Source organism: Bicyclus anynana, chromosome 4 (assembly GCF_947172395.1).
Source record: "Bicyclus anynana chromosome 4, ilBicAnyn1.1, whole genome shotgun sequence".
NCBI classification, from domain to species: Eukaryota; Metazoa; Arthropoda; class Insecta; order Lepidoptera; family Nymphalidae; genus Bicyclus; species Bicyclus anynana.
In genome coordinates this window covers 4,241,375-4,260,894 of record NC_069086.1, presented here as the reverse complement: position 1 = coordinate 4,260,894, position 19,520 = coordinate 4,241,375, and the positions used below count along the sequence as shown (strand labels likewise).

At 34.8% G+C, this 19,520-nt stretch overlaps 2 protein-coding genes across 2 annotated transcripts in view; one reads left to right on the top strand and one right to left on the bottom strand.

The window, feature by feature from the left end:
- Positions 1-1,066: 1,066 nt before the first annotated feature.
- LOC112058037 (protein takeout-like) lies at positions 1,067-6,044 on the top strand. The gene is made up of 5 exons (XM_052881360.1): positions 1,067-2,165; positions 2,730-2,877; positions 3,925-4,058; positions 4,956-5,108; positions 5,760-6,044. Exons 1-5 carry the CDS (start codon positions 2,147-2,149, stop codon positions 5,909-5,911), a joined length of 606 nt encoding a protein of 201 aa, XP_052737320.1. The 5' UTR covers positions 1,067-2,146; the 3' UTR covers positions 5,912-6,044.
- Positions 6,045-6,187: 143 nt separating this feature from the next.
- Positions 6,188-19,520, bottom strand: part of LOC112042807 (uncharacterized) — a 28,503-nt gene continuing 15,170 nt past the window's right edge. The window contains exons 2-5 of the mRNA XM_024077979.2: positions 13,419-13,659; positions 9,514-9,647; positions 7,496-7,645; positions 6,188-6,840 (exon numbers count right to left, since the gene is read on the bottom strand). Of these exons, the coding sequence (XP_023933747.2) occupies positions 6,689-6,840; positions 7,496-7,645; positions 9,514-9,647; positions 13,419-13,659 (677 nt within the window). The 3' untranslated portion in view covers positions 6,188-6,688. The remainder of the gene's footprint in view (positions 6,841-7,495; positions 7,646-9,513; positions 9,648-13,418; positions 13,660-19,520) is intronic.

Genomic DNA, 19,520 nt, shown 5'->3' with positions numbered 1-19,520 from the left:
AGGAGATAGTAAGGAGAACTATGATGATGACCTCTGCCTCCAATTCCGGAGGGTGTAGATTCGAATCCAGTCCGGGGCATGCACCTGCTTCTTTTCAGTTGTGTGCATTTTAGAAAAATTAAATATCACGTGTCTCAAACGGTGAAGGAAAAACATCGCGAGGAAACCTGTATAGCTGAAAATTTTCTTAATTCTCTACGTGTGTGACGTCTGCCAATATTTATTGGGTTGGCGTGGTGGACTATTGCCTAGCCCCGTTTATTCTGAGAGGAGATTCGTGCTCAGCAGATTGTTGAATATGGGTTGATATTGAAAATAATGATGAAGATGAGAGATATTTTGGTTTCGGTTTCAATCCCGTCCCCTGAAAAATTGTCGTAACCACTCCAATTTTCTCCTTAGTTCAGGAGAAAGGGGTTAAAAATAATCGGTTAATATTTTTTTTAATTTAGCTTAAGCTGCAATTATGTTTACCACAGGTTATTACAGCTAATTCTCAGAGGACGGCACCACGCTTTTTCCAAGTCACTTTGATGACACCAACACCTGTGAAACCGCTGTCTGCTTGCACTCAAAGCAAACTATGTGCAAACTCTTATGTTTGTACCACTTTAGCAAAGTATGCCAGCGTGTCGTGCGGTCACAAGCCTACAAATTCGTTACGTCACCCGAATTACAACATTGCACTTCGTTGACTGTGCCACATAAATGGTTATTGTATTTACGGTTTTATTTATTCAGCTGTATGGTTGATATTCGTATGTGTCCGTTACGATTTTCTGGTAATAACGTTGCGGCAGACAACATTTTATAAAAGTGCATGCAAAATTGCACTGTCATCGTGGCCATGGACTGATGTGAGCCAGTTACGTCTAAACTGTCTCTAGGGCTAAGCTATTACTTAGTAACTTTCATATTCCATATTCATATTTGTTTTAAGTAAATATTATTATTTTAACTTACCACCGTATTAGTTAGTACGTTACAATTTCCAAAATGAATCTTTGTTTTTTTTTTAATTTCCTAGAATTTGGACCTAAGTAACATGAGGATATATTATGAGAACAACAGGTAAGTAAAATATGTATTTGAAACCAGACAAAGAATGTCACACCGGGGTAATTTAAGTGAGAAATTTTCTTTATCGTTTTGTCCAAATGGTGGTGATTAAGAAAGAAGAAAAAAACTTAACATTCAAATCCAGTACAACAGGCAAGTATTGGTACCATATGAATAAGACCAATCTGGTTAATAAAATAATGTTTCTTTATCTTTTCACCCAAATAGCAGCGATTGTTGATTGCTGAGTCTAGTGAGAGGGTTATGAGAGAAATTAATAAACAAAGTAGTATTTTGTAAGTAATTATTACGATAATGAGCAGAAGAACGTGTGATAAGATCTCGATAATAGAATAAGATTAAAAGAATATTGCGACACTATCATCACGTCTCCTAGAAAAATGTATTTAAATGAAAAAGAAATGTAATCACATCTTAATTGGTAATCTATAAGTGCATCTAATTAGTTTCAAATAGAACATTAATAATGTGGAAATGGTTTTGTTTTTTGCTGAGTGCAGTAATTTATGTTAATTGTTTAGAAAAAGATTTCATAAACTGTAAGTATTTGGAGAGTTTTTTATTATTAAGTTACAATAGAATATTATACAAGTATTATTTATAACACAATAAGTTAAAAAATACCTTATTTTTAAACTATTTTCAAACTGGAGTCCCTCGGCAAAAAAGGCAAATGTAAAGTAAAGTATACGATACCTACAAAGTTAAAAAAGGAGTTTTCCTAAACTAAGGTTGCCTGTAAGAGATCGCCACGATCTCTTCCATGGCGCCTTATTTATCCTACTTCTTTTTTTCTTATTTTTCCGTTATATTGTTTCTTTCCTTGTTTTGAGGTGTAAATAAAATTAAAACATACACGTTTATAATGCCATTTTATAGAATAATTATTAATGATACCCATTATTTAACAATAGATTAAAAATTGACTTTGAGGTAACATTTTTTATCAAATAAAATACCTACATAATTCTAGGCAAATTATTTTTCAATTTTAGTTGGAGGTTTCATATGTCCTCGAGAAGACGCGGCTCTAGGACGATGTCTACGGGACGCCCTGAACGCCTACATGCCACAATTAGCAACAGGTAACCACGATGCATTTGTAGTATATATTTTCACTATTAGAATTGATACGGCAATAAAATGATCCTTTACGTCAGATCAAATCCAAAGTCTTTAGAACTTCAATTTGAAACTTTGTTACTTTTGTCGACTATAGAAATATATTTTGGTGTTAAACCAGTGGCGAAGCTTGTCATGGAGGGGCTCTGTATCGAAATTTTTAGACAAGAGGCAAATCACAAAAATCTGTTTAGCAGTTTTTTTTCGCTCCGGGAAGCCCCAGATTCAGTGAGATTGTGGACAGAATCTTACTAATTTTTGCTTCCACACATATGGGGCCCCTGTAGTCCTCGAGCCTCGTATTATTGATAAGGTAGCCACGCCCCTGTGTTAAACACCCGTGTTTCAGAGAGCAAGTTCCATTCTCATTAACAGAGCCATACATAATGGGGAAACGTGGTGCGTCTAAATGTAAAATTCTCCTTTAAGAAAAATGACGCCGATGTCCTGTAGTGGACCATTAGAATAGACTGACTAATCATCATGATGATGATGAACAGAATTATAGTATTTGAAAATATTTCCAGGCTTACCAGAATACGATATACCGCCGTGCGAACCTCTGCTCGTTCCATCGCTGGCGGTGCAAAAGACAGCTGGGCCTGTATCGATCACATCTTCCTTCAGTGACGTCACCGTGCGAGGCCCATCACATATGAAAGTGAAGCATGTTGAGTAAGTCACTACATGTCTAGTAATTGGCTATAGCCTATAGAGGCATGGTATCAATAGTTTATTTTGTATCGATGGAGGAATGATTAGCAAAGCTTGCAAGGAAGACGTCCTACTTTAAAATGTCATGTTCATATACCGGCAATCGCACTATTGAGAGCAATCCACACCAATTTCATTTAGAGGGGAGAATAAATAAGGTGGTATTTGTATACAAACATTCTCTGGCACGAAGTATATTTTTAGTAAAAATTCTAGAATTCGATTCTTGACACAAGTGAAATTATCTCGCTTGCATTTTACGCATTATCACTTACCATCATATGAAATTTCAATTAGGTGGCTGTATGAAAAATTCCAGATGTAAGCATTTCATCATTAATCATCATGTCAATAAGATAATTGACAGACAGATCGAGTTACAGAGTTAATATCCACCTAAAATGTAAAAGGTCAGGTATTTCCTAATTTTGTTTATAATAGCTGTGATACATGAATTTATAATTATTCATTGCATAATATATTTTTTTCATAATCTGAACGAAATACTATATGATGTTATATAAGATTCCTTTAATATTGAACAAGGAAAGCACTGCTTGGTTTTCCACATACAATCCATATACAGTATGGATGGATATCCATATCCATATCCATCCATATTGGTGGTAGGTAGTTCGAATTTACGGATCATAAAGTCCTGGGGTCGAGTACTCCGGGCTATGGAATATTGGGCATCTGTTCTTTTAAGTAATTTCTAGCAGAGGCCTAGAGTTGATAAGCAGGTGGTGCTATATATACTACAAATGCTCTTTGATCTCTTTTGTATTTGATTGTCGTTTTCACAAATCCCGCGGAAACCATGGATTTTTCCAGTCCAGGTTATCCAGAGCAAAATCTATTTCAATTTCAAATTTCAGCCAAATTGCTCCAGCAGTAGCGGCGTTAAAGAATAACAAACATCCAAACAAACATCCGTATAAACGTTCACGTTTATAATATTAGTAGGGGAAATACTTACTTTTTTATTTTACATTTTTATGTTTACAGTGTGGTGTCGAAGAATCATTCATTAGTTGCTACACTCCATATACCCGAGTTGAGGGTGAAGGGTGACTACAGTCTAAAGGGACAACTGTTAATGCTACCCATTGAAGGAAGTGGAAAATTCTCTGCTAAATATGGTAAAAATTAAAAAAATAATTATAATTATAAAAGACGGATGATTTAAACTTTTGTTATCGGGTAAAAATTTTCGATTTTATTATTATTGTATTTAAGAATTCAATGAATTTTGGCCGTTGATGCAATAGTCAATAAAGATTGCCTATAGCATCAAAGCTTTGTTGTCTCACAACAGATGATTTATTGTCGTTGTAAACATGCTTGATAGTTAATGGAATATACAGATTATTACAAATCGATTTCTTAAGACACTTTTTACATGTGTACAAGCTCCAGACCTTCAGTTTTAACTGTACAGTCTTATCTAATCCAAATTTTAAACAAAATCGTTAGAAGATACTGTAAGCCGTTCCAAAGAAAAGGAAATTCATATATCTAGATACAGTACAACAATCAATATGCATGGATTTTTAAAGCAATTCCTTCAGGAATCGGGTTGCATGAACTCCTCGCCGCTGCTGTAGAGTTAAAACTGTTTAGTTTTCAATTTTGCCTATAGACGGATATTTAACGGAATAGTTGACTACCTACCGTACCTACAGTTAAAAATGCAAGTCAGTCCGCATTAGATTTTCATCGTATGACGCCCAAATCAACTATTTTATTATCACTTCATTATTCTTTCAAAAGCGTTTATCATGGACAGATCCAATTGTAACGGTTAGACTTCCCTTAAAATTAATCCAGGTTAGCGCGTAGCCAGGACGATTTAAATGTAGTCAAACTAGAAGGTAAAACTAGAAACTAAACTAAACTAACTAAAGTCTTATTAATAAAATCGAAGTAACATATCGAATACATACAGCCGAACGTAGAACCTCCTCCTTTTTAGAAGTCGGTTAATGAAAAGAAATCAGATACTATTTATTAATTGTAATTCATAACGTGAACTGCAGGTGACATCGACGCAATAGTGACAATAGTTCTGGGCCGCACACCTAGGGACAACGCCGCTGATGCTCTGGCCTGCCAAAGTCTAGATGTCAAATTCCACATAGGAACAGCTACGATGGAACTGAACAACCTATTTGGAGGAGATGATGATTTAGGTGAGCCTTACTTAAAATTGTAGATACTTGAACTACATTACTCTATTACGTTGGAGAAACAGAAACCTTTATAATTAGCTAGTCTATAGGTTAATTGGTAAAACAATACATATTTTTCAAGGTTCGTTGTCTAGTTGTATCTAATAGGTCGTCGTCATTAACCAATATTCGGCTCACTGCTGAGCTCGAGTCTCCTCTCAGAATGAGAGGGGTAAGACCAATAGTCCACCACGCTGGCCCAATGCGGATTGTCAGACTTCACACACGCAGAGAATTAAGAAAATTTTCTGGTATGCAGGTTTCCTCACCTACTAATATGCATTTTTAATACTTCATTTCACATTCTCATTATAAATATTATTAACTATTAATTAATGTTCACCATTTTAATACACTATCAATGTTGACTGTACAGAATATCGGAAATATCATAGAGTTTATTGCAATGCATATATGCATATATGCAATGCAATATTATAGATTTTAGCTAAGACCGAAGCCTACATTGCAATATGGGTAATCGAGAATGGTTTCGATAAGAAATGTAAGATTTACAGCAGAATTGAAAAATAGATGCACAAAGTCTATTTAGAATTAGTATGCATATAGTTAACAATTTTATTCTTAAAATTTGGATTTTTTGTTTTCCAGGAAATGCTATGAATAAATTCCTAAATGAAAACTGGGAGAATCTCGTATCGGAACTCCAAACACCAATGGAGGAAGCTTTGAGAGATTTCTTGAAACCGTTAGCAGATCATGCATTCGGAACATTGGACGCAGACGATATATTGTCTAAGTAGTGTTAAATTAAGTAGTGAAATTAATTTTAAGATAGATCTCAACCATATTACTATAAATGTATCTTGGTCTGTAATAATAAATGATTTATTTAAAAGTTTTCGTTTTGCTGTAAATAAATGTAATATTTAAATAAGGTACAGCTAACTATACTTATTTATTATAACTATTGTTTTATTCATATCTAACCCTAAAGTAAAAAAAAGTAGAGTAAGTAACTAGAGATTGAACTTTATCCAAATATGTTTTTTCTATTTTAAAATAATGCAAGTCATATATATCGTGAAATTATTTATTTCGTTAATAACGTCATAGCGTTTGCTTAGTAATTCTAGAATTATCACAACTTAATAAACACTTATGATTGAATAAGTTGTACTTATAAAATAGCTTATTTTATACTAAATAAATAATAAAGCTTAACGTTAATGTCAAGTACAAGATTCATTGCTTTGTTGTTTTTTATTTTTTTACTATAATGATTATAATTTTCATTGTATCTCCATAGTGCTTATACAGATTTCATGTTACTTATGACTTTTAAACGGTGGTTTATTGAAATTATTTTATGTACTTACATAGTGTAACATTTAAAGGTATTTTACACTACAATGTCATACATATTAAAAGTGTAATAAAAATAATGTCTAGTAACTGCGAGAGTACAAACATTTCAAATGCTACATCACTACTCAACAAATAACTTTCGTTTTGATAATAATCTTGTACCTTATCATGAAGTTTAAAGTCAATCAGTCACACTTGATCAGTTCACATCACTAGGGCGTGAGCCAGACGTCGATTGGTATTCTCTCGAAAGCAGCATTGAGGAAGACCCGGAAGTGCTTCGCGATGGCCGCTGAAGCAGCCGGTCTCATCTCGTCAATGATTTCAGCTGCATTGTTGTTTAAGAACTGATTCATCGCCTCTCCTGAAATTTAAATGGTTTGCAGATAATTCATTTTAGCATAATTTATTTAAACTGTAGGTAAATATTTCACTTGTTAAGAACAAAACGGGATGCAAGGTAACAATTTTACAATAGGTATGATAAACGCGAAAGTATTCAATAATATGATGAAAGTGGTGCAAAAATGAAATTATTAGTACATAGTCTTATGCTAAATGCAGGACAGTATCTTAGGTCCAAGTAATGAAGTAAACAGTGTAAACAAAGTCGGGAACGCACTAAAAGTATGTAACTCAAATCTACGTGTATATTTATAAAATTTGAAAACTCGTAAATTTATTTACTAGACCTAAATGACAATCAAGCTTTTTGAAATTCTTTTATACCTTACCGTTTTATATACTTATAAATCTAGAAAAGCGAAAGGTCGAGAACATCACGAAATATCAACAAACAATGATGAAATTTGGCAGAGAGGTAGTTTACAGTTAGTAGACGTCCGCTAAGAACGGGTTTTTATAACAGGGTCTGATTAAGATGATCTAAGGGCGGACGAAATTGCGGGCGTCCGTTATTAAATAATGAACTGAATAAATTAAAAAAAAGTTACAAAACTAGTTAAAAGGAATACATATATTAACAGCAACAAAGATCTTGTGCTAAGATATTAACTTACCAATAACGCTGCCGTGATTGACGGTGTCCCTGACCTTGAAGCGAGAACTTTTTAGCTTAAAGTCCACCTGCATACGGTCAGCCGTCATGTACTTCACGTCCTGCCTTTCGATTTCTTTGCCGAAAATCTTTATTATTGCAACTACGTCGTCTGCAACAGAATCGAGCATTAGATTTTTTCTCTAATCACCTCTAATTTTTCAGTTGTGTGAATTTTAAGAAAATAAATATCACGTGTCTCAAACGGTAAAGGAAATACATCGTGAGGAAACCTGCATACCAGAGAATTTTCTTAATTCTCTGCGTGCGTGAAGTCTGCCAATTTGCATTGGGCCAGCGTGGTGGACTATTGGCCTAACCCTTCTCATTCTGAGAGGAGACTCGAGCTCAGCGGTGAGCCGAATGATGATCGGCAAAGCGTTTGTTAATTCACTAACCTTGTTAGAAACCTGAGATATTGTTTAACCAAATAAATAGACTTCACCCTGAAAAATTATTCAACAAAAACATACCAAGCTTATTGATATTTGTGCATACTTAAATGAGTACACATTTATAATTAAAAACAAAGGTTATGTTAACAATATGCCTATTCAAGGTTCAGTAATTGTCGCACGCCAAATACCTAAAACCCAAAGTTCAACTTCCGCATAAACATGAAAAGGCGGTCCTTTTTAAGAACCTTGAGTTAATTTTAACCTTTAAACAGCATTTCGCTACTTTACAAAGCAATAAGTTATTTAGTTTGCAGTAGACAATATACAAACAAAAGTAAAAAACATTGAGGTATGAATAAAACTTAGGCTAGCAGTAACTCTCGCAGTCAGTATTATGTTTTCCGACATCTACAGTAATTGTTAATCTGCGGACTTACAAAAAACCTTATAGAGTTAAAAATATTCTTCATAATCATCTATTCGTGAAAGCAGTACGAAAGCAGACCGTTAATTTTCGAGTTTACGGTGTTTCGATAGTCAGACGCCGCACTATAAATTGGTTGACAGAACAATTAGATAGCCCATCTAAAGTAATGTGGATAACCGTCGCCATCAATAGAGCAATGATTTGTAGCCTCGCAAAGTTACCCTACGTCTTTCAACCTAAGGTATAGCTTCTTGTACCTCTAATTTCACCGACAACTCTTACATACAGACCAAAATACCTAGGGGCAAAAAAATATGAATGATAGAACTTCCTCGGATGAGTTCTGTCACAAAAGACCTAAGAAAAATATTTAGTCTACTACTAAAAGGGATTAGGCTTTAATAACTTTAATTATAATTAGAAAGATACATATTGCAATTTACACATAAATTAAATTAAGACTATGAATAAAAAAATAATAATAAAATCTAAATTTCAAATACTACTAAATATATTTTTTAATATGGTCAAGGTCAATATTTAGCGCTTATCTATGGCCTAGTAATCAACAGTCGTAAAACACAGTTTAATTATTGAATTGTGAATATTATCTTAAAAGCAATTAAAAAATACGGACGGATTACTATCCTGAAGTGTCTATTAACAATAATAGTATCAAAATAAAGTGTAAAAATGCCAAGGTTTGTTGTTGATTCTAATTGTAAACATATTCTTTATTTCTGAAATAGAATATAGCTACGTTATCCCACTTATGCCTACTCGTAATAATGGCAGCATTATTGGATGCCTGTATTCAGACGTTAGACAACCAAGTTGATCCTTGAAATGAACCAGGACTGCAATTGAATTAAAAATAATAAATATAATTATAGTATCGTGATGTTTGGAAGAAAAGACCTATGTCCTGCAGTGGACGTCCATCGGCTGACATGATGATGATGACGATGATAAATGTATGTACAGTCGATGATGCCGTGGTCTCCGAGGCAGTTTACACATCTAGGACGGGTGAAACAGTTCTTTTGGCTGTGGCCATAGGTCTGGTATCTGGTAATTTATATTATACATATACAAACCACTCTAATACTGGAAATTATCCATGCTCGCCACACCAATAGAAATAGTTTTACTAACTGAATGACGCCCAGAAGTCGCCTTGTGATCGCACTGGGAACAGAAGCACCTGCCCGGAGACTTCGTACCGGCCCGTCACCTCTATCCGCGGCAACACCAGGCCCATGTCGATGCGAAGTTTCCTCAGATCTGATCTGAAAGGTATGGGTAAATAAAGTAAGAAAAGATTCAACAATCATCAAATACGAAAAATCAAAATTTGTTGTGCTCAGTTGTAGCACTTTTGAAACTTCCAGTTTAAGTATTTATAAAGACTATACCTACCACTTATGTGTCTAACTTCACAACTTAAGGTATCTTCTAAAAATTCTTGGGAAGTGGGAAGAAAAATAAGAGAGTAAACTAAGATCGAGAAAAGCGGAGAGAAAAACTCCATGAATCCATGAAATCTCGATTTCTCGATGTCCATGGTCTTATAACCAGGGTGTAGCGTTAATGAGTTCCTTTATATTTTTTACATATCAACCCTCGCATCTTCTCTGCTCGTGTGCCATCAGTTGCCTCAGCCAAATTCATTTAAGTTTTTTAGTTCGAAATAAAATTTAAATACAAGACCTCGTAAGCCACAGAATCATAAGCAGAACCAATAATTCTATTAATCGTTGGACCAACAAGGCAATATAATTATTGTAATGAGCAGATGCCTCGCGGTTTAACCTGCGCAGTTCCCGTTCCCGTGGGAATAGGGGGATTAAATATAGCCTATGACACTCACAAATAACGTAGTTTTCTATTGATAAAAAAAAATCTAAATCGGTTTAGCAAATCCAGCGACTACTCGCTACAACCTCACAAACTTTACCTCTTTGTAATATTAGTATGGTAGTATAGATAAGTAATATAAAGAAGATTTTGAACTAACTGTAATCAGACACACTTGTACATAATGGGGCTTATTACAAATTGCAGTTATATTTTGTAAGTTTTACAATAATCATCCATACTACACTGAGCAAGTGTGTTGTAACTTGTCGCCGTTGATTGTTATGAGCCAACTGCCCACAATCATTTGAGACGGCAACATAAAGGCAAGCAACCATAGAAGTTAGACAGCGCATAATATATAATACGAAATAACAGCCCATAATACGAAAATTAAAAAACAACTAAAACTAAATCTACAAAAAGCTGATTTATCAAGACTGAAGTGTATGAAATACTGTACATTTTACATTATGGTTAGTACGATTTAAATTGTGTTGTTCGTAAAACCGACTATTTTTTAACCGACTTCCAAAAAGGAGGAGGTTCTACGTTCGGCTGTATGTATGTTTTTTTTATGTATGTCCAGCGATAATTCCGTCATTTGTGGACCGATTTTGAATTTTTTTTTTGTTTTGAAGGGTTTGTTAATATGATTTTTCTTGGAATATCCCTGACTACTTTCGAACCCGAAGATCTTAAGAATCTGTATGTATCTTAAGAATCTGTATGTATGAAAGAAAGTGTATGTATGCAGTGAAAGTAATAACATGAACTGAGAATATTTGCCGTATCTTTTGAATATGACCAACATTCCTATTACCTTCCAACTAGTCGGGAAATACTAGTATTAGGAGTGAGTACGACAATAGACCAACGGGGCGTGGATCGAACCACCACCCCTCAGTGATAGTCCGGCCGCTTTTACCGTTGAGCTATTAAGGCTCTAATTACCAACCCTTACTCATTTTCTGAAAGCTGAAAATTCATCAGCTTAGACTCCTATCATAGCTGGTAGACACCTTTGTAGTTTGGACCGTGGTGACTTAGGGGTAGGTTTCGAGGCTCCAGATTCTCAATTGTTTCCTCCCGTCGCCCGCATATCATGGGATTGTCATCAACGCATCATTATAAGAACACCGTTTAAGATCTTTAGCGAAGTGTTTCTAATTACGACAGCTAAGCATAGTGTATTGAAATTTTTTTCATACACTTTTGTCCTCACAAATCCGCTTCTTTGTTTATTGCACTTCTGTTTTTCTTAGCTAATTTTCTTAACATTGAACTGACGGATTTCGTCGAAAAACAAAGACATAAATGTAAACGAAACGCATTGTGAATGTTAAATGGTTTAATAAGTTTTTAATGGACAGGATTTTAGCATACAATTTGTATGCTAAAATAATTACAAAAAATAATGACCATATTTTGTTTTTCTTTTGTGAAAATAAAATCAATGTCCGCTTTTGATTGATGAAAACAAATATCCTCATACACGGGGAATGCCAACGACCTTGAACATTAAATTGTAATCTTATTTTTACGTATTTTTTCACATTGAACGGATAAATTGTTTAGAGCGTAATATAAAAACACGATAATGAAATAGCACTTTCAATTGCAAATTAAGTGTTTAGCTTCGAAAGTTTTAAGGTACTGTTACACATGCTCTAAAATAGCATGCTAAAACATGCTATTAAGAATGCTCCATACGAGCATGCTTATCATCAGTTTACATTTGCTAGCAATAAGCATGCTATTTTTAAGTATGCTCTTGAATAAGCATGCTCAAAGCAAACATTCCAGTTACACATGCTACTTTGTGTCTATTGTTCTGTGTCTATAGTATCGTGTTAGTATGGAGAGATGAAGGTGAAGAGAATACAAAATAGCAATGCTGATCGACTAGCATACTCAATAAGCAAACCTGTTCAGACGCGCTAAAAGCACGCTCGTTTGCATCCGCGCAGCAAGTAGAATGCTCATAAATCGCACGACTGTTGATTCTTGTTAATGTTACGATATACATGCTAATAAGTAGCAAGTGCTCAATAGTAGCATGCTTTCGTGCTTGAAATGAGCACAGAGTGTAACTGTAACAGTAGCTTTGTGCTGTATATTCAAATATTTCGTTCAGAGAATTAAGTTAAAAAAATAATAAAAAAATAAAATCTATCAATACACAACATGGTGTTATCGCTAAGTGGACGCAAATCTTTACAAGAGCTTTACACAATTTGTTAAATAGATATTCCTTGAAAATTGGTAGTTTTTGTTCACTTACTATTATATTAGTCAATCGCAAGACTGCTGGGAAGTTGTTAATTTGTTACTAAATCTTTGGACGTTTAAGTTACTTTGTTTTGCAAGTTCGTGTGATAAGAATGCATGTACTCGTATTGTTTACAGTAAGTAATATTACTTTGGCACTTTTGAATACATTAATGACCTTGAAGAGTTTGCATGGCCGTTAGCGGCAGCAAGCTTGGTGATATTACTTTCTTAGACATTATGTTGGGCCAGTGATATGCTGATATTTTTATTCCCATGTACTTAAAATATTTGTAGGTGCGTAAAGTAGAGGAGATGTATTTAAATTTTTTGCCCAATCCTAATCCCCCAAAATATATACTTAAAGGCGAACAGTGTGTATGTTAGTTACTCCTTCGCAACAACTATAGAACCCATTTTGCTGTTGAACGGAACTCTGGTTTATCACATACACCTTAGGAACCCTGGAAAATCCATAGTTCCTACGAGACTTGTGAAAAACAGAACTTCACGTTAATAGATTTGTGAACGTCAGCAAATATACATAAATATTAGAGAGTAATAATTTTCGTTTGTAGCAAATTGGCTCCGAAACTACTAAACCGATTTTAAAAATTCTTTAATCAATAAAAAGCTACATTATCAGCGAGCAAAATTCACTATACGTATATCCCGTATTCCCACGGGAACAGGAACTACGCGGGTAAAAGTGGGCGGATTAAACCCTACTTTCAGATAGAGTACGCACTAGTAAGCGCAGTGTTGGTCGACCCCCCACCAGGTGGACTGTCGACATCAAGCGAGTCGCAGGGATTCGCAGGTGGCTCAGTATCGTGATGTTTGGAAGTCCCTACAAAAGGCCTATGTCTTGCAGTGGACGTCTATCGGCTGATATGATGATGGTGATGATCTGATAGAGTGATTTCACCTACCTGATCTTTGTGACTGTATAATTACTGGGTCCAATCACAGTGATGTTGCTGAAGGTGGCTCTGACTCGCACGGGCCCCGCATCGTTCTCCATCGTCAGGCGGTCTATGAACAAGGGCTCCACGGGGGGAACGTCCAGGTCTGTCAGACCCCTCGCGAGGTACGGGCGCAGGTGGTTGAAGGAGCGCTTGATGCATGAGTTCAGTTCAGGATCGCTTCGGCTGCATGGTAACAGGTATTCCGCTGAAAGAGACGTGACAGATAAAGTAATTTTCAATTTTAGTTATTCCAAAAACATTACAAAGTATAGATAATATAAAAATAGGCACAACCTCCTTTTTTATGCCAGTTAAAAAACAAGGTTTTACTTTTACATCAGTTATCTACTATATCTACAAATCAAAATACAACAATATTGGTTGGTGGCCTTAAAAGCTCTGGTATGAAGAGTGTTACTTTATGGTCTCAAAAGCTTTACGGTGATTTTGCTCGACATTAAAATTTTTTTTTTCAATGTTACTCGATAGAACATCAAAAACGAGTGCTAGTGAAAGTCTTGTTAAAATCGCTTTAGAGATTAGTTGAGACAAACAGGCAAAAAGATCGGTTTTTTTAACTATAGTTTATATCTATAACTCCTGTTATAGATACAGTGGATATGACCTCTGCCTCCGACTCCGGAGGGCGTGGGTTCGAATACGGTCCGGGGCATGCACCTCCAACTTTTCAGTTGAGTGCATTTTAAGAAATTAAATATCACGTGTCTTAAACGGTACCGGAAAACATCGTGAGGAAACCTGCATACCAGAGAATTTTCTTAAATCTCTGCGTGTGTGAAGTCTGCCAAACCGCATTGGGCCAGCGTGGTGGACTATTAGCCTAACCCCTCTCGTTCTGAAAGGAGACTCCAGCTCAGCAGTGAGCCGAATATGGGTTGATAACAGATGTTACTATGTACGGTTCGTATGCATTTAGTCAAACACAAACATATACCTATACTGCAATTTATTTATTTCTACAGGCGTTCTGTCATCAAAATATTTTAAGAATTAGCGAATTCTTTACCAAAATTTAGCAGACTAACGTTAATTTGTCAACAAACGAATACATTGTTAAGCAATTTTAGCTAAGTTACTAAAATATTTATTTCGCAAGTTATCTGCAGATTCCGATCAGCTAATCGCAGATATAGCAACAGCTGTATTGGGCGAGTGTTATGTAAGCGTTGCATTATACGTCTGGATGTGTGTGTGTGGTCAGTGGTGGCAAGGTGACAGCCAGCAATGACCTACAAATTCATTCATTTACCTATCTATACATATTCCTCCGCTACGTCTGTCTGTTCTTATAAATAAATAAATAAATAAGAGAATCTTGTCAAGATATGTCTAATCTTAATATATAAATGCAAAAGTTCACGAAATCCCGAAAACCGCTTGAAGTACAAAGATCAAAATTTGGCACACCCACGACTTCGTCCGAGTGGAATTCAGTTTTTCACTAATTCCGCGGGAACCATAGATTTTTATGTGATGAAAAGTAGCCTATGTGTTAATCTAGAGTAAAATCTATTTCCATTTCAAAATCGCTTCAGTAGTAGCGGCGTTAAAGAGTAACAAACATATAACGCCATACAAACTTTTGCGTTACTATATTACTAGCAGACCTGACCTACTGGTTCTCGTTCCCGTAGAAATACGGGGATAAAATATAGCCTATAGTCTTCCTCGATAAATGGGCTATCTAACGCTGAAAGAAATTTTCAAATCGGACCAGTAGTTCCTGAGATTAGCGCGTTCAATCAAACAAACAAACTCATCAGCTTTATATTATTAGTATAGTAGGATATGAGAGTAAGTCCAGCGCACACTGAAGACAAAGTATAATATCACGTTCACTTACAACTTCAACGGTTAACTCAACAACACTCTAAACCTATAATTTGACCTGTGCTACTAGGATTTAGGCTGACAGTCCACCAGAGAAGTATTAAACTAATTTAAAAAAACTGAATGATCCTGTGGATCGTCTTACACAAAGTTACTACAGATATCTCTTATGAGAAGACAACATTAACCCTTTGGGAGTTCACGTAGGCATTGCTACAATCACATTTATTGCTATTTATGTCAATGAATAGATAAAATTAATTTGTGACGATCGTCTGACGCAGAGGGGTCGCGGGTCACCGGTTCAATTCCCGCTCCTGACGAAATATACAACCGTACATTCATATTACTTGCGAGATTGTAAAACATTATAATTATTATTTAAAACTAGTGGATCCCTACGACTTCTAATCAAATCAAAATTCATTTATTTCAATTAGGCTTTGTTTACAAGCACTTTTGAAAAGTCAAGTTCATAATTTAATTTAAATTAATGTTGGTAATTATAGTCGAAAACTTAAAATTAAAGTTACGAGGGTTCTAAACCGATATGGTCGGGTTTGGTCATAGAAGAGCCCACAACAAACTCAGCCAAGGTTTCTTTCTTTTTTACCACCATTTTACAAACTTATCTAAAACTAAGTACGTACACAGTCGTATAGTGCAGTTTAACACCAAGCTTTTTTATCATAAATATAATCATTAATACTTTATTAAGACTCTCCTAGAAGCTTACGTTTAATAAACTTCTTTCAAAAGCTTGCGTTTAATTGCTTCGTTCGCGTCCCTATAAAAAGGCAACCTTAAAAGATATTGATTTCATTTAATTTAATTTAGTAACTGTGACTGTATTTATCTTTTTCTTAATCTCATTTCATTTAATTTAGTAATTGTGACTATTTGTATTTTTTATATTTGCACACTATTAATTTAGTGGAATGTTGTATTCTTGCAAATAAACAATTATTATTATTATTATTATTATTATTGAACTTTTATTTGGACTCCTAAAAGTGTACCCAATTGTGTGCATTTGTGCACTCAGTTTTGTAGCATATTATTCGGATCACTATTTGCGGTGATTTTGTAGGGAGGTAACCGATCTATAATATAAAATTATCATTGTTATTAAGTAAAAATCTTGTGAAACACGGTGTTGTTTAGATTTAGTGTTAACGTGACGTCATGAAACATTTAAAATATAGGCTATCATGGCTGACAGCGTTTTAGCTTGTGTTGTCAAAAGATATTTAAAAATTAAATTTTTTATGTCTCAAAATAATATAATTTTTTTTTCAATCAAGTAGAACAATTTAAGACCCTTTAAAAATGTGTCAACTAGCCTATTATATAATAACCTTAAACCAACGACGTAATTGCTTAATTCAATTGTCTTGTCAACTTATTATAATTGTTAATGAATTCTTATCAGTTCAATGACAGTAGATAAAAAATTAAAATACCCAAAATTGTGCTTTAGAAAATAAAACATCTTTACTGGATATGGTACGCTAAGGGGCTGGTTATCAAAACTATCCCGTTAGTCTCGTGGTTAAATAGATCGGCTACAGATGATGAAGTCCAGTGTTCAAATTATGACCAAAAAATAAATTAGGTATTATTTTGTCTTTTACTGACTGACTGACGACATCAAGCGAGTCGCAGGGATTCGCTGGATGCAGGTGGCTCAGTATCGTGATGTTTGGAAGTCCTTACAAAAGGCTTATGTCCTGCAGTGGACGTCCATCGGCTGATATGAAGATGATGATGATGATGATGATGATGATGATGATGATGATGATGATGATGATGATGATGATGATGATGATGATGATGATGATAATGATGATGATGATGACGATTTTGTCTTTCAAGGAAATCAATAATTGGGGCCTGGAGATACGGAGTCGCGTGGTAGAACTGTTGGTATACCTCCTCGGAGAGCAAGTAATGCCGTAGGTTCTGTGGCCAATCCCATAAGACTAAGTGACGAAATAGAGAGTGCACCTGTGTTTGAACATACACTTGTACACTCGAATGAAAGTCGATCATAGCCTAGAGGCTACGGTCGACGAGATGGTATTATTGGTCGGACGCCCGCGACTTCGTCCGCCCTTAGACTTCTTTAATCCAGCGATTACAATAGTATCGCTGTAAAAATGGAGTAACTTCTCCCGTTTCCCCAACATTTCCCTTCACTGCTCTGCTCCAATTGATCGTAGCGTGATGAAAATTACTATAAGCAGTATAGGAGTATGAAGAATAATTTTACCTAAATTTCGTTAAAATCCGTTAGTAGTTTTTGTTTCTATAACGAACATACAGACAGATAGACAAAAATTTTACTGATCGAATTTTTGGCATCAGTATCGATCACTAATCACCCCCTGATAGTTATTTTACAAATACATTTCATGTAGAGGTCAATTCTCAAATTCAATAAATTTGTTAATTTATTATAAGTAAGTATAGATCTAACATATTTGGATATACACACATCATGTAACTAGCCCCAATGTAAGCGTAGTCTGCTATAGGTACTAAGGTAACTGATTTCATCACATACATTTATATACTTTTACAATGTTTTTATAGACCCTGAAAACACCCATGCTCATCACACAAGTAGTTTGCAGTTGTGAATGGCCAATTTAGGCCAAATAGCCTCCTTAATCGTCCAATACAGAATAACTTGAACTTGAACGCTGCCAATTTGTACAACAAACTCTTGCACAAGGTCAGTGGTTATACAACAATCTTATGTAATGCAAAACAGTGGCCCGGAAACCTACTTTTGGCAAAAATTCACCCACGCGACACTCGACGCCTGTCGGAATTGTACAAATATCGAAATATCAACGTCTCAGCCTTGTAGCGTCTTGAATTACGTGGTGAAGGAGAAATAATATTTGCTCCATTTGTGGTAGACTTTAGGATAAAGGCCAGTTAAATTAATTTGTTTTTAACCGACTTCAAAAAAGGAGGAGGTTCTCATTTTTTTTCATGTTTTGCTACTTCATAACTTCGTCAATCATATTAACCAATTTTTGAAAATTATTTTTTTATTTTCCAGATTAGTCCCATTTCATTTTCATAAAAATAAGTTTAGTAATTTTGTATTAAAATCAAAATAACTGACATACGTCTTTAACTAGATTCCATTTTTTCTGTTAAAAAGTTTATTTTTTTATGTACAAATACTCAGCAAAAATATTTTTTAATTGGTTGAATAATGAAGACTGGATAACTATTTTAATAAGAGATAAGTTTTAATAATTACCATACAAAATACCTTTTAAACCAGATATTTTTTAAACAACTTTTCAAACTACTTAATAGATTTTCGTGTGATTTTCGTATGTGTCTCATACATAACTTGGAACAAAGGCTTTGCTTCGTTAAAATCGGGTGTAGGGACAATGAGTTAATAAACGTGTAAACCTATGCTAATTAAAAAAAGAAAATATTTGATTGCATTGTCTGAAACTACTACACTTGAAACAGACCTATTTGAAAATTTCTTTCACTAGGATATATTATTTTTATCTTCGTATTCCTACTAACCACGCCGGTGAAATCGCATGGCGTCTGCTTGTAGTTAGTATAATTAAAATAAATCAACCAAAATTCTGAAATAGCTTGAACGAAGTATCTCGTATTCTAATAAACTAGTAAAACAGAGCAAGTTTTGGCTTCGGCCGTGGCTAGTTACCGACAAAGACGTATCGCCAAGCGATTTAGCGCTCCAATACGATGTCGTGTAAAAACCGAAAGGAGTGTGGATTTTCATCCTGCTCCTAACATGTTAGCCCGCTTCCATCATAGATTGCATCATCACTTACCATGAGGTGAGATTGTGGTCAAGGGCTAACTTTTAAAGATTAATAAAATAAAATGCAATAAATCACCGAGTTTTTCAATTGGCAGTGATAAGAATCTGCCAACATGATAATTTCTCAAAAAATTGCTTCTATGCTGTTCAATTCTATTATAAACTTTATTCTATATCTTATTTTATCATCAGCGGTTTGCCAATCATGATGAAACAAAATGATTTATGAGGATAATCACGAAACAGTTCTAAAACATATGAAATCTGATTTAAATTCTTGATAAATTAATTGAATTCGACCCACTACAATCTGATACTATTTACTGTATAATTGAACAAACACAAGGCTAAGAACTGTTATTTTAATCTTGCTAATTATATAC

What these genes read in the sequence shown, in the direction of transcription:
- LOC112058037 (XM_052881360.1), top strand. An exon ending in ATGAAAGTGAAGCATGTTGA is followed by an intron (nt 2,878 to 3,924) that starts GTAAGTCACTAC and finishes TTATGTTTACAG; the next exon opens with TGTGGTGTCGAAGAATCATT. An exon ending in TGGAGGAGATGATGATTTAG is followed by an intron (nt 5,109 to 5,759) that starts GTGAGCCTTACT and finishes TTTGTTTTCCAG; the next exon opens with GAAATGCTATGAATAAATTC.